Genomic DNA, 22,799 nt, shown 5'->3' on the forward strand with positions numbered 1-22,799 from the left:
ATCCTGTTAGAACTATAGCAATTCTTGCTATTAGTCTACCTATACTACATGGACCTTTTTTTTTTGTTAATATTTTTTTTTTTTTTTTTTTTCAGTTCTTTGGTTCCCCCCTTTTCGATCCGCAGCTGTTGGTCTGTGTGTGTACGATTCTTGTTGGCTGTTGCAAGCCATAGGGAGTGGCCCGTGCATATCATGAAGAAAGGAGCAAGTCAGTTTGTCCTCTCAAGACAACAACAAAAAAAAAACTCGCCGTATAGCAGCTACTCCTCCACCAGGGCTGGGAACTTATAAAAGACGTTGAATTATAGCTCGTGCGATCAGTTTTCTCAACATGTCACAGTGGTGCATAAGGCCAGGAGGACCTTTCAACCAGGAGGATCCTTCACCTGTTCGGACCGAGCCGCCAACACACAGCAGGATGTACGTTGAATCGAAATCCATCTCAGTTCCACCACACAAAGTTCCTTCCAACAGAACCACACTTACACACCCAAACACACACACAAATCCATCAGCACACTGTAGCCCTAGTTTTAGTTTTGTCATTTCTCAATAAGGATTTTCTTCATGCACGATAGGGAAGCAAAGATGTACGGAGCCGGTTCTGAGTTATCGATTGTCAGCCGAAGCACGATGAGCACCTGGATATCGGATAGCCATTTCGTAGACGAAATTCACAAAAAGCGTCGCCGTGTGTGCAAACGATGGCGAAAAACGTGCACCCGCGATTTACTGTACCGACGGCTACCGTTCTTATCGTGGATCACCAAATACGATTTGTCTAAGCTTCTTTCCGATGCCAACGCTGGCATGGCCGTTTCCTTGACGGCCATCCCGCAAACGATCGGCTACGCGGCCGTGGCTGGACTTCCGGCACAGGTGAGTGTTCGCTGATTATTTTTATTTGGCCATTGCTGGTTAGTGTGCGTGTCTTTTTATTGGCAATTTGTTTGTGGCCGCGACTATCAAGAGTTAAAGAGTTTCACTATAAACCAAATTGGATATATCGAAACAACCTTAGATCGGTCTTTACTCCGCCTTTATGGGGCCGTTGATGTACATATTCTTCGGTACCGTCAGAGAAATCTCTGTCGGCCCAAATAGTGTCCTCGCTTTGATGATCAACTCATACGTCAGCGAAGGCGGTGTCGCCTACGCCGTGATCCTAGCCTTTCTCACTGGTATCATCCAGCTGATTATTGGTTTATTGAATTTAGGTAAGACATTCAAACTATTCCCTCTTGTTAGGTGTTTATGTGTTACACCGTGTGTGTGTCCTAATTAAAACGCTCTTTGTTGTTGTTTGCCTTTTTTGCCCTTTTTCTTCATTTTTGGTTCGCATTGCTTTACCATTATTCGTCCAAAAAAAAAACCCTTTCACCCGACAGCTCTATTCCGCACAAATCTCCCTATTTCAACTTTCGGTTTCGTTTTTTTTTTCGTCCTGTTTGCCCCATTTCTACCGAAATGAAAAGCAAAATTTCTTGTCACCCATGTAGCCTACTATACGACTGCTACTTCATCTGATCAACTCTGTTTATATTCTACAGGTTTCATAGTCGATCTTATATCGGCACCTGTTATTTCAGGATTCTGCTCAGCAGCTGCCCTGACTGCCATCGCCACACAAATGAAAGGGCTGTTGGGATTGAAATTTCAAGGCTCTAATTTCCTCGGAGTGTGGCGCGGGGTCTTTGAAAATTTGTCCGACATCAACTATTATGACGCTGGATTAGGATTCTTAACCATATTCTTACTGCTCATTATGCGAGTAAGTCAAATTAATTCTCCAAATTTTGTTGTTGGTGAACGACGTCTAATTTTCCCTTTCTATTTTCTATTTCTATTTTCCACCCACCCTTTTTTTTAACGAATTTCAAGAAGCTCAATTGTATGGTGAATCTTGAAGTCTTCAAGGAAAAGGCTTGTTTTCAAAACCGATGGATTTCTCGGGCATTGTGGTTCGTCTCATCGAGCCGTAACGCTTCCGTGCTTATATTCAGTTGTCTGGCAGCGTACCTGCTGGAAATAAACGGATTGAATCAATTGACCTTGTCAGGTAGATAACAAACGTACCGAGAAATACGGCGTTTTTCTTCTTTCATTCTACTTTTTGTTGGAGAGAGCTGCACTGCTCTGGTTTGTGTTGTTCAGTTTTGCATTTGTTTCTTTTTTGCTAGTCCTTTTTCTTAATCGGTTAAACGCAGGGTTCCCCTTTACTTTACCAGCTTCTCGTAGTTTCTTTTTCTTTACATTTCTCTGCTCTTTATTTTATTTTTTTTATTTTGTCACTTGCTTGTTTACTTCTGCCAATCTTCCCAAGCTTCACCTTTTATTTTTTTTCAATTAAAACTCGTTTTTTAGCTGCGAAACATCTAAGCGTGGCTGTATACGTAGTTGATAGAACTGGTAGAATTTCGCGGTCCTGTTTATTGTGCACGCTGCGTTAGTCGACTAGCTGGCGGCCTGACGGGACATTCTGTTCCACCTCCCCACCCTTGTCTTTTTTTGGCTGATGGGCGTTCCTCTCCTTCATCCTTTGTTATGTAGCTACAGTCACGGTTAACCTTCGGGCAACGTTGATCCGGCCTTGGCTAATCCGGTCCTAACGATTTCTAAACGCTCATTTTCGAGATCGACAGCAGGTAAGTCTGTGCAAAAGCAAAGATTTTTTTTTTGGGGTCGGATCGTGACGACCAACTCACGAAAAAAACAGAGCGAGCGATGGTTTGAAATTCGCCATCACGTTTTTTTCCTTTTGTTATCCGTTTTTTTCTTCCAAATGTTTAAACACGACAACCCGATTCAACCAAACCGATCGATTTCGCAACCGCCTGTCTGCACCTTTTTTTTCGTCTAAGCAAAAAAAAATCTCTGATCTAACGAGAATTAGCGAAATTTGCCAATCGAAATGGCACTGACGTAATAAAACTGCCATACATCGTCAACCGTTCCCTATCAAACTCTCACTGATTCATACACAGACGTAATTTTTTCTTCGAACGCAATAAGTACGAATTTTTTTTTTCACAACATTCGATTCCTCGTGACAGGCATTTTTTTTTTGTCTTCCTACGTCACACATTTGAGGTGCCTGGAGGGCGCAGTTCTAATGCGTTCACAGGAATAAATAGTTAATTGAAAGTCTCTGACCGACAAGGGGATTGTCTATTATCCCCCATCCCCTTTTATTTTGTGAACAAAAAGTTAGCATTGATTTGTGATTGTCCACATTCTTGAAGGTAAGATTAACTATCGCATTGCGTGAGGGAAGGTTAAACACGTCGCGCAGCATAGGCGTATATCTGATAAAGGTACATACACACACAAAAACAAGAATTTCTTTTGTCTGCGGTTGTTTTTTACTTTAAATACGGAAACGCGCACAAAAAAAAAAAGACGAAAGACCACGACTTTTATGTTCCATACGTAGTCGAACATTACTTTTTCACCTTGTGCTGGCGACATGCATGCCTGTCAATCCCCAAAATCTATTTGCATGTTGAATGCTATAACTTACACACAATTACTTTTGTCGGATGTAATAGGTGACATCGAGCCAGGATTGCCATCATTCCGGTTGCCACCATTTCAGATCGAGCGTCAAGTGGATGACGACGAAACGCAGATCCTTAATTTTACAGACATTTGCGCCGAAATTGGAGCTATGGGCATTAGCTTGTTCCCGTTAGTCTCCATCCTCGAGCAAGTGGCTATCGCCAAAACTTATTGTAGGTTCCATCATTATGTCAAAATGATCCTCTTTTTTTCGTTATTCACTTATTATTAGCCAAGTGTGTTAAAAAAAAAAACAATGTCTGGTATTAGCGTGGACGATCTGACATTTTCATTCTTTTCTTTTCGGGTTTCCCTCTCATTGACTGGTCCGGTTGAACCTACCAATTGCGTGAATGTCGATGACCCAAGCTCACGGCAAAAGCACCGATGCCACTCAGGAGATCATCGCTCTTGGTATCGGCAATATCGCCGGTTCCTTCGTTGGAGCTATGCCCATTTCGGCCAGTTTTGGTCGCTCAGCAGTTCAGTCCTCGAGCGGTGTAAGGACTCCTATGGTCAACGTATTTTCAAGTAGGTTCTTTCTTTTTTTTTCATTACATCATCAGTCATTAGTTTTCATCAGTTCATTTTGAACAACCGGATCGATCTTCTATTGCCCATTACTTATGGCAGTTTACTTGTGTTTGTTTCATTTTCAAAGGCGGTGTAATCCTATTGGCCTTAGGTCTCCTCATGCCTGCATTCTATTATCTACCCAAAGCCGTGCTAGCTGCCGTTGTCATCTCATCCGTCATGTTTTTGGTAGAATACGAAGAAATCAAGCCAATGTGGAAATCGAGAAGTACAGTTTTCATAATGAAATGAATTTATTCGTGTTTCTCTGTGCTCGGTGATTGTGGGTCACCTACGGGCTCGTCAACTGCTTTTGATATTAACGATATCCAATTTAGTTTTTAAACGGTGATACAATGCTGATGTCGTGTTTTTTAAATTTCCATTCTAGGAATCGAGCTGCTTCCGCTGGTGCTGACGTTTTTCAGTTGCTTGTTGGTAAACATGGAGTTTGGCATTATACTGGGAGCTGGCTTTCACCTGTTGCTCCTCTTGCACATGGGGAATAAGCCAAAAATCTCTGTCGGTGACATTCAGGCCATAAATGTCATCAAAACGACGTCAGCTGATTCGACTATGGTGAGTTCATCCTGAGATCTTTCATCTTTAAAAGAAAAAAAGACTCCCATTAATTTAGAGAAAGGCCAGCCTCGTGTTTTGTCAAGTGAAAACGCACAAGGCGGGGTGGAGAGTGATCCAGTTGTTGCAACGCAACATAAACTAGAGTGCTATATAGGGGTAGTATCAAGGTGGCAATCCTCCTGACGTGCTAGTTATCCATTTTCGTACCAGTTGGTGCTTGGTCAAACGACTTCGAGGCCGATCCCGGTCCAACAACGAAAATCAGTCCGTGAATTGGTACGCCATTTTTTTTTACCATTCTACGCGCCCATCTACGTACGTATGTTCCATGAAAAAAAAAACACGAAAACCCAAATATATATATGTATATATATATATCAAGTCAAATTCTACCCGTCCCCATTCAGTAGTTATTAACCCTGACTTGGTCGTTGAACGTGATATTTTTATTTGAATAACACCCGGGCAAGAACATTTTTGTTGTTCTTTTTGCTCCAAACGGTCGCAGTTTTTCTTTCGCTTTCACAAATCGGTTTGAATAATATCTTTTCTCCGCTCTTGTATGTAGGTCAACACCTCGACCATTGAAGCCAAACGGATACGAGTGATTTGTGACCGCAGTCTGCATTTCCCCGGCATCGAGACTTACCGACAGCGCATCAACCAGGCGATCGACGAGGAAGGCGGAGAGAAACTCACCGTCATCGCCGACATGGAACGCGTCCTCGAAGTGGATTATACGTCGCTCAAAGTAAGTTGTTGCCTAGCTTCATCGCTCATACGCAGTGACGAACGTATCCTTCACGCCTGTTCTGCCACACCCTTTGACCAAAAGAGAAAGAATGCGTTCGCGTACATCCCGTCAAGGTGAAAACGATCGGACGCTCAACTTGTACGTATACATCGTAGTTTTCATCTCTTGTGCGAGTCTCGCATCAACGAGGATGCATCATACAATGTTTTTTCCACATTTGTTCAGCGAGTGCGAGCAACCGGTTATAGAGGTTGCTTATCGAAAGACGTCACTAGACTTGAAAAAGTACGAGGGTAAACGGGCTTTCGTTATCTGAAAAAGAATAACCTTTTTCGCAATCCCACCGAAGATTATTAGGTGCCCAAGCACGAAAGATTTATGTGATCTAAAAGTAATTCACTGTTTTTTGTCGCCGACATTTTTTACGGCCGAAATTGTGGTTACACTTGCAGACCAGTTCCGTATACACAATCACATAAAACGTGTTCCATAAAGATATCGCCTGGGATATTCCAGTCCTTATCAACTTTTCCTTTCAGAGCCTTTAATTATGTGCGACATTGTTATTTCGCTTGGGTTCTCTAGCGAACTCATTTCTTTCAATGCTGGCCTTTGATAGAAGCTGTGGCCTTACAAATTGCTCGATGGCTTATTGCTTGTTATGTGCATGTTAGTTGTTGCGCTTAGCTTTCTAACTGTCTTCTAGAATGTCTATATTAGCTACAATTGTTTAACTGATAAAAAAAAGTAGTTAGTATAGTATTAAAAAAGGCGTCAAACCAGTTTCCGGTGAATGAATAATCCAAACACTTTGCTTGTGACCTGATCAATAAAAGTAGTCTTGTTTGTTTTTGTTGCATAATCCGTTGGTTTTTTTTTGTGCTTGTTTCGAAAAAACAAAACAATGGGTTTTCTAAAAAATCGTTCTTTCTTTTGTATTGCAGGTACTCAAGTGTATGCACGCTGACTTACAGAAGCGAGAACACACACTTATTTTTGACAAAGCCAACGAGGTTCTTCAACAGCATCTGACGACGGCTATGGAGATTCCCGTATCGGCGTTCATACAAATAACCCGTCACAATATAACCGTCTAGTGTTTTAAAATTGAATCTATTTTATAATTGTGTGCACTAACTGTGCTACTTACAGAGTTGCTTCCGATAAAAAAAAGTCGATTTCAAGCGCTCAAATCTCGTGTGCTGACGGTGCGTTGTTTTCTCCCCCTCTGAAGTGCAAGTTCCTGCGATAGAGTATGTTACGTATTTTATACGAAAAGACGATGGTTTCTGTGTTCTTTATATCAAATTGAAAGTTGAAATGTATAATACAGTGAAAATTGACGGTATCCTGTTTCACCTCGTTGTTTTTGTTTTTCGAGTTTCCTCTACATTAGTTAGCAAGCTCATTTAAACAAACCCCAAGGCTGTCGTTAGTTATCCCATAGCCTTGTTGTCAATGGTACAAACACGAGCTTTTGGGTGGGAAACAAATGTATTACCAAAATTTACCAAGAAGCCGAAATTGAATAGTCCGAATGGCTGCTGGTGTTGAAACGCCAAAGAATTTTTTTTTCCCTCGGCTGGGTAAATTGAGTTACACGCTTTCTTTAGTATACTTTGTTAATAGATATGAGACGACAAATAGACACCAAAATAAGTGGTTTCTCTCCCAGATATGACGCACTGTTATATCTGCGATACAAAACAGACTTACGTAATCCATGTGAACATTTTCAAGGACTCTTACAATATGGATCTCTAGCAATATTTTTTGTTACAAATTCAAAAACAATGATAAAGAAGACGAATGATTTTAGAAAACGAGATTCTGCAAGGTTTCCGAAATATATTCAATAAAACATGACTGCAACAGGGGGTTTGCATTGGCTATGAAGGTCATGATGTTGCTCGACGGAGAAACCGCCGTTTGCTTTCAATCATCAATCTTATTTTGGAACAGTCTGTTTGCCTGATTTTTGTTTTGTTCAAGATAGCAAACTTGGAGCCATTAAAGGTGTATAATCTTTGATCGGTAGACATTTGTCTGTTGTTTTATCGTAAATATTCAAGGTTCAGGCTGTGCGTTACACTTTCGATAACGAAGCTCAATCGAATGGCCAATAAAAAGTCTATAAATTGGAGATTGTCATGACGATACGAGTGGAGGTGTGAAGTGTCGCAAAGGAAAATCCGACTTGTTCCAGATTACATCCAGTTAGGATCGGTTTTTGTTTTGAACGTGAAGATACGCAAATCTCTAGATGGTAAAAACCCCGATAATGATGACTACGAAAGTACGGACGAGGGCAAGCGATTGCTCTATATCTAAAAGGCGAGTGTCCAAATCGTCCTCAGTCGGTTAATGTTGAGCCTCCTGAACTAATGGCGCATAGGCTGACAAGCTGCTTTCGCATTTACGCTTAATTTTTAGGCATCGAATAGGTTTTCTATTTGATTTAGTAAAGCTTTCATTGGTAGACTCAAGTTTCATAGCGAGCTGTAAAAATGCCAGCCACTTTTACAACAATGGGACGTTTTGACTCCGCAATAGAATGCGGCTCACGCGAAGAAGCTGAAGTGTTGATGGCCTCGTCAGCTCCGACTGGCACGACGGATCAAGGTGAGATGATTCGTTTGTTGCAACCTAAATTTCAGCCCGACGGGCACAAAAGAATCTGATTCTAAGGTCGTTTCGTGACCCACCCACCCACCGCAACCCTCTCCACCCCTTTCTGATGCATTGGCATGATGATGACTGCGTGCATTTTGCCTCAAAATGTCATCACCTAAGGCATTTAGATTCATTCATCGTTCCAGTAGATGGCGTTTTATTTCGCCAGGGTTGAAATTCAGATGACCGCTGACGATCTAAACAGGTTTGCGAGTGGTCAAACGAGTTCTCATGTCGTTTGTTTGTTTCTCTCTGCAAGTTGCCGTAAGCAAAAAGCTTCATCGTAACTGGTTTTTTGCACGGGATTTTAACGTTTCGATCGCATTACTCGAGAGAGTCGCCAACACCGTGCACCGATTTCTTTTTCAACTTGAAACCGATTTCAATTGATTGGCCTTGGTTTGTGGGCACTGAGTGAAATTATTACATTTCATAGGCTTACACGTAATTCTGTTGCGGTCCACTGTCCACACACCCTTGACATTTCCGCTTCCGTATTTCTGCCTTGCGTTCAACAATTACTCCACCGTTCTTAAGGTACCTGAAAGTTGCTGAATGGCGCCAGTTGTGTACGTCGTTCACTGCGGGAAGTACCGTTTTCTAGTCTCGTAACTAGAACGCTCTTCGGTTTTCCAAACAAACTCGTGCCAGACATGTTTCTTTAACACCTTATGTTCATAAATCTAGATCAAGTGTTTTTTTACTGTGCGCGATATTGCTTTGATTTGAAAAAAAAAATATTCGATAAAATTTCTCTCCAAAAAACGAAGTATTCTCTATTCGGATTAATTTCTTCAGGAGCCTACCGCCTCAACATGAATAATAAAATTGGCGATTCGTCCCTCCAACTGTCGTTCTCATTCGACGACAAGAAAAATAGAGAGACCTCGTTCCAGATGGACCCGGGATCCGTCAGCTCCGCGTCATCCGAGAGGAGTGTGTCGTGGTCGGAAGGTGGCGGATCAGCCGAGGACCACATAGACAAGGACGCCTCCTTTGGCCAGCAGATGGTGACCCGAGCTAAAAGACGCATCCGTAAATCGTGCACTACCAAATTACTTAAACGTCGTTTGCCCATCATCGAGTGGCTACCCAAGTACACGATACAATCGCTCTTCCATGACTGCATGGCCGGCTTCACTGTTGCTCTTACAGCTATTCCGCAAGGCATCGCTTATGGAGCAGTCGCTGGAGTGCCTGTTGAGGTATGTCTTGTTTTGTTTTGTTTTTTGAACATTTTTCAAGTGTAAGTTCCTTGTTCAAGTATCAGTAAAGAGTTCACTTCATGCTTTAAATAAAACAGTTCGGGTTATACACTGCGTTTGCTGGACCCTTCATCTATGCGCTGCTGGGCTCCGTCAGTCAAATTACTATGGGCCCTACAGCGGTCATGGCTCTCATGACCCACCAGTATGTTCAGCTTGGAGGTGCCCCTTATGCAATTATTCTCTCGTTCGTCTCCGGATGCATAGAGCTGTTAGCTGGACTGCTTAACCTAGGTACAATGTCGTTCGTCCAGTTATTGGGTTGTTCACCTGTCAACGGCTGGTGAACTAATGATACCCCCCCCCCCCCTATCGATATTATGATGCTAATTGCTTGGATAAAACAGGATTCATAATGGATTTTATATCGGCACCGGTTATATCGGGCTTTTGTTCAGCGGCCGCCGTCACCGTTATTCTTTCTCAATTTAAGACCATTCTTGGTTTGTCGTTTCGCGGCTCGACTTTCACGAAAGTCCTTCCAGGAATTTTTAAGTATTGGAGAAGTATTCGTGTGTGGGACGCTGTGCTAGGATTCGTCTTCATTGCTTTCCTAATGCTGCTCAAGGTAGGAGAAATATTTTCCAAACTTTGTCGATTAGAGAAAAATGGACCGTCTATTTCGCATGCAAAATGAAGCGCTAAAACTGGTGTTGTTGCGTAGAATCTCACACTCGTCAAGAAGTGGTTCAACGCTGGCTGCTGTCTTCATAACCCTTGTGTAGAAAAGGCTTTGTGGTTTGTGTCAACGTGTCGTAACGCCTTAGCGGTCATTCTCGGCTGTGTGATAGCGTACGTGTTCGAAATCTATGGTAACCGACCATTCCAGTTGCTAGGTGAGTAATGTCAACCATTTGAACGGAAGAATGGCTGTTACGAAAAATATTCTATTTCCCAAAACGATAGGTGAAGTCAAGTGCGGCATTCCGAATTTCCAAATTCCACCTTTCAGCTTTGAACGTCCAGATGAGGAATTTGTACCATCCAACTGGACGGACTCTGATTCGGACAATCAAACTTCTTACGATCTCGTGACATTTCCCGAAATCCTTAAAGACATGGGACCAGGGATGATATTGGTTCCCGTTATTGCAATTCTCGAACAAGTCGCCATCGCCAAAGCATTCAGTAAGAAAACGTTTTTTTTTTTATTTCTTTTTATTTGTTTTGGATGCCACGGGAATTCTTACGAGGAATGAACTTGTTCGTGTTTTTGCACAGGCAATGGGGCGAAAACCGATTCGACGCAGGAAATGATCGCTGTGGGAGCCGGTTCGATTTTCTGCTCTTTTTTCGGCTGCATCCCACTGACAGCTTCCTTTTCTCGGAGTTCCGTGCTATCCGCATCTGGTGGAAAAACGCAATTTGCAAGTTTAATCAATGGTAAAAATATCTAGTTTTTTATTGCTCCAAGTGGCATGCCGTGGTTACAACATTTGTGACATTTACTTCTGGTTCCAGGTTGTGTGGTTCTGTTTGCTTTGGCTTTCTTGATGCCCACGTTTTACTTCATTCCCAAATCTATCCTTGGAGCCGTGATCATCACTGCCGTCTATCCCATGATAGAATACCACGAAATTCCCTCTTTATGGCGAGGACGACGTAAGGCTCTCTCGTTCGTTTACAACTAAAGCCGGCGAAATTTTTAATTTGCTTTTTTGCTACCCCCGTTGCTTGATGAAGGAATTGAACTGTTTCCATTCATCACCACTTTCCTTTGCTGTTTGTTAATTAACATGGAATACGGCATTCTCATTGGCGCTCAGATGCATTTGTTAATGTTGGCATATGAAGGCAGCCGGTCGAAGTCTACTTTAACGCGCTACAAGGTAAAACGCATAATCATTTCACGTCTTGGCAAAAAAATAAGGGGAGTGTTTGTGCTAATGACAATTAACGCAACAGGAAGCTGACGAGGAACGTGTCGTTTTGCAAGCGGACCGCAACCTCTATTTCCCGTCGGTGGAGCGATTTCGCAACGCGTTGACCAAAGTGTCCATCGACGTCGAAACGAAAAACCGAGTCGTTGTTCTGGATATGGGAAGGGTCAATCAGATTGATCACACCACACTCAAGGTAAAACTATTTTTGCTTAAAATGGCGATGGCTTGTGTCAACTTTGTTGGAGAACTCTATTTTATTCATGTTCTCAAACCAGATGCTGCAATCCATTTTGGCAGCATGGGATAAAAAGGAGGAGAAATATTGTTTCGCCAATGTCAGCGATCATCTCAAGCGAGTTTTGAGTTCAATTCTACCGAAAGGTGTACCGATGTCTCGTCCAGTTCTTCCATCTACGGATACTACAATTTCCTTCGGTAAGATATAAAAAGGGACCTTGCATGTTCATTTAGTGTGATGACCATGTGTGGATGTGCGAGTTTTCACTTGATGGTTATTTGCTTGTTTGTTTTTGTTTTCCTTTTCCGCCTTGTTCTAGTTCCCTAGAGAAAATGCGGAGCGTGAAAAGCGGACGCGGAACTGCAGTAGTGGTCAAATGGGATGAAATGAATCAAATCAAATCAAAGTTTTTATTTTCCCGTGCTATTAATTAATGTTTATCTCTCGTTTGCTAATTATGAATGTTGGAGCGAGTAAGCACTCGGTCTGAATGTTTTTTTAAAATGTAAATATTGGTCAATGTGCTAAAACTCATCACTTGTTTTGTGTCATGTGACCGTTCGGAGTTGGTTCTTTATTTACTGAGCGTTTATGCCATTCAATACACGGAGATTTTTCTCTACTTTCGTTGGACATTTTATCTTAATCAAGTTATCAGTTAATGGATCTTTTTCATTGCAAGGCGGATGTGAAAAACTAACGGAATAAGAGCTCGAGGACAGAAATGTTTTCAAATTCAGTTACGGTCTATTTCGCATTACACGTGTAGATCCCTGAAAAAAATTTAACGACAGTCCCTGGCCATTTTCGTGTTGTTTGTATACAACATGACTTCACAATTTTTCTTAAGTTCAGAAGAAAAAAATGAAACGCTTGAATTTTAGGAGGAAAAGAGTTTGAAGGCCGCCCAAACCAGTTATACACGCAGTGGCTGGCGTGCGGGCAAAGCCCTATTGCATTAGGTGTACCCAGCATAGCCTATAGGACAATCAGGCAAGAAATGCCTTTCGGAAACGACCTTGGGACGTGACGGTGGCGTGATTCTTGAATTTCAACAGAAAACAGACGTCAGACGTGGTTTCCTTTCTTCATCCTCAGTTTTTATTTTCGACCTCTTCACGCCCATTTGGTTGTGAAAATGTCTTATAGAGTAATACCATGCACTGTCGGGCGCGTGAATGAATGCCATTGAAAAAAAAAACGAAAGTATTACTAGAGCGGCGTATCCGGTTTTTACGGTGAAACAATAGCACCTGAAATAGCGAGCAAACAGGAAGCGCATTTGAATGTTCATTTATTTGTTTGGCCATCAAGTATCCGTGTCGTTGAACTGCAAACTGATGTAAATGACTGGCGTTAATTGAACGCAACGGGCCTTCACGGGAGCGAAGGCTCGAAGGGCTTTTCCCTTCCAAGTTTGCAGGTCATCAAGAAGTAAAAAAAAAAGGAATTTCGATGCGCTTTGTGAACTTTGTAAAACTGGTTTAGCGTTTTGATTCGAGAATTCTCCAATAACCTAAAAAAGCTTGAGGTCAATTTTGCGCCACAGTATTGCTTGACCGGAATTTCGCTAAATTGCCTTCACCCTACATTTCACCTTTGGGGAATGACGCTTGATATGAACTGCGATGACAAGGAAGCGGGGCACGAGCTTCTAGAAAGTTGTTTTCACGAAAGTGTAACACAAAAGTAGAAACATTGTAGGCCAAACGTTATGTATGCCATCCAAAATCTTGTGGCAGCTTTCCATACGAAGCCTAGCCATATGAGGAAGGAAAAAAAGCGCATTAAATCTCATCCTAGACATCTAGTGAGTACGTCAGAATATTCTGCGGGAATGGCGTCAGGCGACCACGCCCTGAAATTAGCCTTTAGCCTTCAGTTCTGACAATTCGGAGTAGAAGATCGTTTACGGAAAAAGATGCCAATAAAGCCATTCTTAATACAAATGTCATGCAAATGCATAACGCGACAAGATTCGCAAATCCCTTAAATGAACTTGAGACTGGTTTTGGGGCCTTGGATTACCGAAATTGCACCAACTCAAAAAATAAAAACAAACTGAAGCTCGACGGTTCCCCGCAATAATTCTTGGAAATTGATTCTAAAAACGGACTGTAGCGATTGTGGTCTGCTCATTCCAGTCTTAGAGCTCTTCCAAGGTTATGGTTTGGGAGAAGCAACCTTCCAATAGGGAATCTACCATTGAAAGTCATTGCTGCGATGGGGTTACTTCTCCGGAAGAATCCGAGGTCGTCAAGAACGAGCCACAGAAATATCAAATTATCTGGTAAGAAAATTGTCGAGCACATACAAATTTATTCCGCCATTTGCGCACGAGCTTAGCCAGTTTCATCTGTTATTTGTCGCTTTTTTTTTGGTTAGTTATTTAAAATAATAAATCTGCCTATTGCGATTATGTGGCCGGAATGACCGTAACGCTTGCGGCTTTTCCACAAGCCAACGCCCATGGAGCCGCCGCTGGTGGCCTTTTGGTGCAGGGAACGCTTTACGTGTTTTTATGGTTACATTGTTTTTATTTGCTATTTTTGTTTCTTATAGGTGCTATAAATTACTGCCTTCGGTACGCTCTATTTAAGGTTTTTGGATGAGCGTTTTTTGTTTCCCTTCATTTTGTATTGGGTTCCGTGAGTCCCTGCCCCGGCCAACCCCGAGGTGGTCCTAAATGCTTTACGATTATTATGAATGCGTGTTTAAGGGTAAGGCTATCCTGTTCACCTTTTTGGATAGTGGCATATTTGGAACGGCATTGATCGCCGACTCTCTCTCAGTTTGAGCACGGCAGTTTTAAAAAATCGTGAATGCTATTTTTGCATCGGGTTTCGTGCGGATTGTCGTGTCTTCTAAACCCTATCCACTTCGCACTCTCCCTTTGCTTTTCGTAAACAAACTTTCGGTTTAAAACACGAAACATTTCCGGGGTTCTTCGCGATATGGTTCTTCCACGAACGTAAGGAAATTAACTGGCCATTCACGCGTAAGAGGCAGAACTTTCTTCCTTATTGTCCTGTAATTTCTTTTGAAAGTAGCTGTAAACGCATTGTTCACAATTTTTATAAGCTCTAAAACGAAACAAAGGGAAAGAATTATATGCGAGAGCAACTTTTATATCACTTACTTCAATGAAATTAATTAAGAATAGGACGTAGATCTAAAGCATTCGGTGCCTTCTGTATCGTGCCGTCAAAAAAGAAATAGTTTTGCTGGTTCATTCAACTTGATGAAATGCCTTAGCGTCGTTTATGCATGCTGGTCTATTCGACAGACGAATTGGCTATCACGGTGACATTAAGAAAGTCGCTGTTATTCTAACAATGATTTCTATGCATTATTCATTACCCATGTCATTTCTACGACTACCAAAATGCAAGCTCGTGTCGTTCGCAGCAGGTTGCACCTGCCAATTCACGTGGCCATTGCGGGGTGGGGACCACAAGCGTTCATCAGCTCAGCTACGTAACCTTGGGCAACGCGTTAAGATGTCAAAGCTAGACTTGCCCTCGTGCCGGTTATGACCATATTTGTGCAAATTGTAATCGTTCAAACCAGTAAAATGAATACGACGAAATGAATCAGTAACATTGGGGACTTATGGTTTTATGCTGGACCTTGTTCTAGACCATTGAACAAGCTTCAAGAGCTGGCCCACTTTGTTTGGGTGAATATCACTTCCAGTTCTTCTGAATCAGCCCTGGCTCTGCAGCACCTGACCACAAATGAATGTTGCTTATGGTTAGATCATTGAAATTAATGTCGGTGGATAATTCTTGAGAAGTAAGTGTTAAGATGCTATGATCGTAGCCGTCATCTTGTGCGTTCTGGATTCCGGAACTAGTAAGTTTGTTACCGAACGAACGCTAATAACGTCCTACTCGCACAATGTTGGGGTTCCTCGATCAATTGATAATTCACCGATAGTGCGCCTTTCATTGAAATGGATGAGCGGATCTGTCGAATCCAACTTGGAAGCTTTTGCGTACACCATGATATGATATGACCCCATTTAAAGTTTGATAAAGCTATTTCTACTTCATAACAATATTTCGTCACGTAGCCTAAAGCAATGCCGACAACGCTAAGATGACGCTGATGTTGTAACGCTTGCCTTATTCGATACCAAGGTCTAAACTGCATAGTTTAATAACAAAGTTGTTTTTCTCTGCAGTAGAGTTGTCGAAGGAATCCAATTGTACATCCAGCTAAAATAATAAAATCAAATAGTTGCCCATTTTGGGCTATCGCTGCCGTGACTTACGTATTCAGCTTCCGTGGAATGTACGAAGCTACTGATTGATAGCCTACATCAATCAGAATTTAATTCAGAGGTAGAATCGGTGCTTTGGTTACTTTTACAGATCATGTGCACGCAGTATTGGCTGAAATGAAGCACCTTCTTTTATCTTTCGAAGAAAATAGGGCTTTTATTTCACTTGAGTTTCTCATGTGAAACACAAATAGTTTATGACGGCATTCAAATGTTGACATTCACACATTCTCGTTACTTTACCTCCTTCTTGACAACAAGTATTTCTTGTTATTTATCCTGTGCCATGCTCCAGAGTGAAAGTGAATGGATTGAATTGTGCACATAACGTACGAAAGTAAAAGAACAAGCTTTTGTGACGTGCTGTCGTTCCTAATTTTCGTCACAGATATTCGCATGACTAAGTAGTGAAAACATGAAATACAACCACGTCCTCTTCATTAGATCGCTAGAAACCAAAATATCTTACCCAACCTGTTAACTGACTATTGTTTCGGATAAGTGACATTTCAAAAAAAGTTTTGCTTCTTTAGGTCAATGTTTTGCTATTTTTCTTACCATTGCCGTCCTTTTTATTATTGTACAAAAACGCAAACGAAAAAACGCAAAAAGCATATTTTCGGGATGAACATTGTATCTCCAGAAAAGAAAGTTTTGATGCACGGAATTAACTGTTAGCACTTACATAGCTAAAAGTTAATTACTGGTTATAAGGTACAATTGGGTTTCTAATGAGCTAGACGTCATGTCTGGAAAATTGGGATTAGGACAGTAAAAAGGAAAATAAGGTGGAGTAAAGAAAAGGTATCAAATAACATGCAAAAAGAAAAGAAGAAAACAAAAGGGGAAAAAGCTCAGAAAAGTAAAGAAATAGATTCAACCTTTAGATGTAGAAAGATAGGAAGGCACTTTTGATAATTCAGTTAGTCGTGATACTTTTGGTTTAAAAATAAATACAGTTTGAGTGGGTTCCATCGGCTGTGCTAGCTTATAAGAATTAAGCCCCTCATCAGCTGTCATTGGATTGGAGCATCCCACTGTAAAGGGCACTGAAGAAGGAAGTAAAATTTTAGAAATTTAGGGCATTGTGATGTTTCCCTTCAACACCAAATGTACTACATGTATGACATAAATTATTAATTTTTATTTATGGAAAATCATAGATTTAGCTGGAATGGAACGTGGGTTTAAGCCTTTGCGGGGGAGTTTCTCAAGACACATGGTAACAAATGAGACAAAAATAGGACATAACGAACATCCCCTTGATTGTCTCAAAGCTATCCAGTAAACTACTGTGGTAAATGAATCAATACACACTAACGAATGTGCTGTCTCCTTTCATTTCCATTGATGGTCACTTCTATTTATAAACACATCAAGTGTATAAAGTGGCATGGAGGATACAGAGCCACTAGTATCATGTCTTGATAGGCCTGGCCAATTTTCTTTCATTGATCTCGACTTTTTTTTCAAATTAAACTCTCTACGCGGAAGCTTGCACTGCGCAACTGCCGATGTGGTGTGAAGAGAGGCAAATGGTAATTCAAAAAGAAAAAAAAAAGAAGCCGGCTCTGCCGGAGGATCAACTCCCGTCCCACGGAAATTGCCCAGTTGCAGAGGTATCACCGACAGGTTGTATTATACTGGTAAGTGAGTCCATTCAAGGATACTTAGATTTTGTGAAGCGGCGTTACTGAAAACGTTCCTGGGTGTCAGTTCACTCACAGAAACGTACCTGGAACGAACAGGTACCATAAAGAAAGATATAGTGTTTAATGGTGTTGGAAAAGTTTTGATTTTCACGTTTTTTTTTTCAACTATAGAAATGTTAAAATTGTAAAGCATTTCCATTTGTGAACGGTTGAATACTGTGTAAGTGTTTAAATTATGTCATTGACTTTAAATGTATTCAACTTTCAACTAATTGGCGCTGGAAGGTAAACACTGTTTTGGTATAGCTACCAGAGGAAACAGCTTGCGCAATCCTAGAGGTTGTTAGTTAAGGAAACATAGAAACAACTGCTAATTGCACCTTTTGACTTGGTGACTTTTTAGAGGTACACGTAACAAGATTTTTATGAACGAAATCGATTCGCTCTTACCACCAACACATCTTGGGGTAGCATGAACCCAACAGTCTGTTTATTCATTCCGAGAATATTTGAATTATTTGATCACAAATGAATATATTGTGTTTTAGCATGAAAAACGACAAACTCCGTCTTAGGTTGTTTCATCGTTCTAATTCGTCGCAGTGTCTCGAATAACCGTTTTTAGCTTTAGAGTCATTGGCAATATAAGGTTACATGACCTTGTGTAGAAATACGGAATAAAACAATGTTGTATGGGCACACGCTTTGAGGCCACCAGATTCCATTCACTAAAAAAAAAAGAATGTTCGTGGGGATTCGGAGAAATACCTGATGAGATTTGATCATTTTAGCCTGTCTATGCCACATCGTTTTCTTCGGCCTCAACCTAAATTTACGTAATTTTCTAAATTTTATTTGAATCGGCTAAGACCTAAATCAATAACATCATTTTCCTGTGTTGCACCGGCAAATGGGGAATGTAAGCCCGTAAGTAGTCGCATACAAACACGGAAAAAACAAAAAAAAACGGCAAAATATTTCCCCAATGCAAAATGTTGAGATGTAAATGTTTGCGACTAATTCAATTCATGGTTTCTTATGAAATGCAGGAGCAGAGATATAGTAAAAATCATGTTGATGAGAAACCAAGAACTCAAAACTTCGGCTTGCTGCATTCTCATCTTCACTATCATCGTAGCTAATAGCGCAACCGGAGCTGCATTGGAAGGGCAAGTTGAAGATCGATCAACAGATGAGATGAAAGATTGGCGTCAGCCTTTACCGACAGTGAGTATTTCAGTTAATCATCGATGCGCATTAACCACCTATTATTTACCATGTAAACACCATTTAAAAATTCAAACATCTTGTGGTGAAGAACGCGGGCATGGCAGTTTTTTTGTTTTTGATTTTTTGCTTTATTGATTGCCATTCACAAAACATTTCAAAATATGGGGCTGCTTTTCATCACTACAATTGGATGTGACTGTCATTGAGAATACGAATTGTTTATTTCGCAAAGTGGTAGAAGCGGGGATTAGGAGGAAGGTTGGGGCAACTCCTTTAGTATTATTAATTACTAATTATTTCCACTTGCAGATTGTGTGGGATTAATCCCTTCATACTGTATATTAAGACCAATACCCGAATTACAGGCTAACACAAATTTACCGTTGATTAGCTAGTGCAATATAGTACGCTGATATAAAACTACAATTTACATTAATTTAGTATCCGTTAAAAAACGTTTACAAATATCTGTTGTCGCCTTCCAGTTTACCAGCCATTTCATTGGACTTAATTCTACGTAGGTTTCCCGAAGACAATTGATCTGAGATATTAAAACTACTTGAAAAGAAGAAGAGAAACTGATGCCGTGTTTGCACGATTGTCGTACGTAAATAGAGAGAGAGAGCTGGTCCATAGCGTGCCATAAAATATTTTTATGGAAGTTAATTCCACACACACAATTATCAACACAGTGGCTTTAATTACTATGCTATGAGGTAGTAGAGCGTATTCTTTTAACCAAACCTCTCTATCTGAATATTCAAATGAACCAAGGTGCTTTTAAAGAAAATAGCATGCATGCAACTCGTTTACATAGTAATATTCAAGAAACATAGCCTGCACTCACATAAGCCATTATTCAATATTCAGGCCTATAAAAGAAAACGAAGACTCTTGTAACTGAAATGCCAGAGATATAGTATAACGACTGATTCTTGAATTAGGGGACAAGCAACAAAGCTGTGTACAACAACAAACCGTTCTTCTAACCAATAAAAACAAAAGAAGTAACAACAATAGCTTGATGTTACTTGAATTAGAAAGTAGATAAAAGGCAGGAAACTGTATAAGGCTCATTGAGAACTAGTGAATCTTTTTTCTTTTGCTCTTTGTACAATATGAACTAGGAGAATGTTGTAGAGAGTTTATTCGGTACGGCGTTGTCTCAACACAGCATGTTATTAAGAAAAACCCAAAAGCTTTACAAGTTAGAATTTTCTACCTTTGCTTTCCTATACATTTCAGATGGGAAGAGAAAGATCTGATTTTAGTTCCCATGCTTTACTCCACCACTTCTTTTTTTTGACACATTTTCTACATTGACTTGCCAGCTCGTTTTAACACAAAATATCACAATTTTATTTGTTTTTACGACAGGTTAAACGGTCAGTTGCTTTGCTTAACAAACTCGTGATGGTTGCTCAGCGTGCAAACAACTACAAGTCACGACATCAACAGCAATATCCGCTGAGTGTGCATCAATCGAGTCAATCAAAGGATTTTAATGAGATAACTCAACACCGAGAAGCCGACCAATTATCGAAACACTCAGCTGAAAGCACAAATGACGACCCGTTTACCCAACAGAAGGCTTTTGCGCTGCCTCGCGTAAGTTGTTGTGCCGAATTTTTCTTTTTTTTTATACAGTGTCCGATCAGAGTATGGGACTGGTTGCTATACGCATTAAATAGAACTTAGCGATAAGAAGATATTCTCAAGTTAAGATTGGGTCCGATTGGTTGCTCTCTTGGGAAACGCTAGAAAATGTTTCGGTTGAAGTTGTCCTCCGTAGTTTTTTTTTTTTTCAGAATCCCTTTAAACTTTGTGCCTCTATTTACGAAGTAAAAAGTTGTGCGCTGTTTTTCAGCCAACGTCAATAACGGCTATTGGTATTCTCCGTACAAGTGGTTGGCGTATACAAAGCAGATTCCATATATGTATATATATATATACTCCTTTGGTAGGAAGTGGTAAAATCCAATTGAAGCTCGTGTTTGCCTTCCGCTAACCAGCACAATTGCCTAGAAACTAATGGAAAGCTGGAATTGCTTTACTATGTAGAAAAAAAATATAAATTGTTGTGATGTAATTTATTTTGTGTCCCTAAACAGCAGAATTCAACAATGCCTTTTGTTTGTTAAAGAAAAATAGCACATTTATGACATAGCTAATGATGTAAACTCAGTAACCTTGCATTTTTGGTACGCAGATGGCATTTGAACGGCGTGGGCAATCGTCACAGCGAGTCTTCTGGCGATGCTACTTCAACGCTGTTTCCTGCTTCCGCTAATATTTCTGCAAATAATAATTCCTGCTTCTATCTGAAAAAAACGCAAAATGCGAACAAAAACATATGATTAACAAAGACATACCTTCGACAAATAAACGTTACAAGTCCTGTTCCCCCCAAGGCCGGTATTGCGAACTGTTTACCTGTTGGCACCTTCATAACGTCCTTTTAGAACTATTTTCGTGATTTTTTGAAAACGGATGTACCAGCATAACAATTGTATTCCGACAAAAATACAGTTAAAAATAGCATACATTTATTCTGTTATTTCTTGTTTTACCATATTATTTCTCGTTAAAGACAGAATGCTTAATTGTACGATCTTGCAAAGGAGGTATAAGCTACAGAATCAAGCGCGTATCCCAGTGAATAGTTGGAAATAAATGCAGCGCCAAAAGCTATGCTGTTTTGTTTTGTACGTTTTTTTAAATACGGGTGAATGAGTAAAAAAAATAAAAAAAAGGATAGTGGTGTCCTAATTGGAATGGATCAGGATAAAGAAAACGATCCCCGTCCGAACGCATAACCCACTCAAGATAGAAGCTGATACCATAGATGTTGAAAGAAATTTTAAAATCCCATCTCTCGCATATTCAGTGTAAATCCGATTCCCAGTGATGCAGTCTGTTTTTATGCAATATTAGTGTCACAAATATTTATAAGTGATCCGCTCAGATAAAAGCGCATTGCTGTCATTATACATTAGTTTCACTGTCAAAAGTTTTTTCTTGTTAAACTACGTAAGAAAAGAAACTAAGATTGTAAAAAGCACTAAACGGCGTAAAATGGGATTCCATATTTTTGTCTTTGACATTAGAACTGATTTTCACTGTGTAAAATATTTCACAAAAAAAGGGGAAAACAATTGTGCAAAGTTGCAGTGATCTCTTTTGACATAGTACTTATTCGTCACAATTCGATATTGCTATCTTCTTTAGCTATGCAAATACATATTTTGAGTGTATCTATATTACAACCTATGTGCGCGATATTTACACGCAAACAACTCTGTTATGGACACTTCAATTTTTTCCTCAGTGCGGTCTCTTTAAGTAGCTCATGTATAGTAGAGAAGGCTTTCTTCACGGATTATGGCGAAATGTTTACGTCACTTCTGAGATATAATTATTTGTTCTCAGTGATGGTCATTTGGGATGTTAATATAGGTGGAAATACTCGTTTAGTATAGAGGTAAACAGTAGAGCAATAGAGCTGAAGTGATCTGTTTCATGTGTACAGCAGCAGTTTCAATGCGAGATTATGCTATGATGATTCCCAGGTATCCGCATTAAGGCAGAAAAAATTTAAGATTGAGTCAGTAATAGAGCACCTACCTCCTAAATGACAAGTCCCATTACGTTTTACGCTTCAACCCTGATGGATACATCGTGACGCAGTATAAGAGGGCGTTTAAACCCCCAGTACATATGCGTCAGAAAACGGATAAATTTAAGCCGTTCTCATTTACGCAAGCAGCAATTACCTTAAGCTGTTACCTCTGACATTCTACTAAACATCATTATCAGTCGAAATTTTCTTTGTTTCCATCATGAGGCTGCAAGAGCCGTGCGCGTCCAGCATCCAAGGCCCCCCATTGCACCCCAGTGTAGAATACAGACTTTATTTCCCCGCAAAATTATTGACAAATAAAAATGTTCTTGTTTTTTTATCCTGCTTCCTTTCAAGGATAAGGATACGGCTTAAGTTCTATTATTTTATATAGTTTATACTATTCATATGCCCAGTTGCTATCCCTTTGATGATTCAGGGTACAGGTAAAAGGTTTGATGATTAATCTATACATTTTTTTTTAAAT

At 40.4% G+C, this 22,799-nt stretch overlaps 3 protein-coding genes across 6 annotated transcripts; all 3 read left to right on the forward strand.

Moving 5' to 3' along the window:
* Positions 1-259: 259 nt before the first annotated feature.
* Positions 260-6,815, forward strand: LOC130692298 (sodium-independent sulfate anion transporter-like). 3 transcript variants are annotated; one of them, XM_057515374.2, is made up of 12 exons: positions 260-420; positions 579-879; positions 1,022-1,217; positions 1,551-1,771; positions 1,882-2,059; positions 3,549-3,731; positions 3,928-4,089; positions 4,220-4,360; positions 4,523-4,710; positions 4,924-4,989; positions 5,282-5,464; positions 6,412-6,815. In XM_057515374.2, the coding sequence occupies exons 1-12, from the start codon at positions 332-334 to the stop codon at positions 6,562-6,564; spliced, it is 2,061 nt and encodes a 686-aa protein (XP_057371357.1). In that variant the 5' UTR covers positions 260-331; the 3' UTR covers positions 6,565-6,815. The 3 variants fall into 3 exon arrangements, with proteins under 3 accessions (XP_057371357.1, XP_059353526.1, XP_059353527.1); XM_059497543.1 differs by lacking the exon at positions 4,924-4,989; XM_059497544.1 differs by lacking the exons at positions 4,924-4,989; positions 5,282-5,464; positions 6,412-6,815 and adding an exon at positions 4,769-4,882.
* A 1,114-nt stretch (positions 6,816-7,929) lies between these two features.
* On the forward strand, positions 7,930-12,142 carry LOC130692297 (sodium-independent sulfate anion transporter-like). Of its 2 annotated transcripts, XM_057515373.2 has the most exons (12): positions 7,930-8,089; positions 8,939-9,345; positions 9,444-9,639; positions 9,753-9,973; positions 10,070-10,241; positions 10,312-10,533; positions 10,627-10,788; positions 10,867-11,007; positions 11,089-11,234; positions 11,311-11,481; positions 11,564-11,723; positions 11,846-12,142. In XM_057515373.2, exons 1-12 carry the CDS (start codon positions 7,975-7,977, stop codon positions 11,851-11,853), a joined length of 2,121 nt encoding a protein of 706 aa, XP_057371356.1. In that variant the 5' UTR covers positions 7,930-7,974; the 3' UTR covers positions 11,854-12,142. The 2 variants fall into 2 exon arrangements, with proteins under 2 accessions (XP_057371356.1, XP_059350386.1); XM_059494403.1 differs by lacking the exon at positions 7,930-8,089 and having other exon boundaries at positions 8,363-9,345.
* A 5,261-nt stretch (positions 12,143-17,403) lies between these two features.
* On the forward strand, positions 17,404-21,207 carry LOC130692303 (uncharacterized). The gene is made up of 4 exons (XM_057515381.2): positions 17,404-17,457; positions 18,513-18,690; positions 20,071-20,301; positions 20,903-21,207. Exons 2-4 carry the CDS (start codon positions 18,535-18,537, stop codon positions 20,981-20,983), a joined length of 468 nt encoding a protein of 155 aa, XP_057371364.1. The 5' UTR covers positions 17,404-17,457; positions 18,513-18,534; the 3' UTR covers positions 20,984-21,207.
* Positions 21,208-22,799: the final 1,592 nt, after the last annotated feature.

The sequence above is a fragment of the Daphnia carinata genome, chromosome 1 (genome assembly GCF_022539665.2).
Source record: "Daphnia carinata strain CSIRO-1 chromosome 1, CSIRO_AGI_Dcar_HiC_V3, whole genome shotgun sequence".
Taxonomy (NCBI): domain Eukaryota; kingdom Metazoa; phylum Arthropoda; class Branchiopoda; order Diplostraca; family Daphniidae; genus Daphnia; species Daphnia carinata.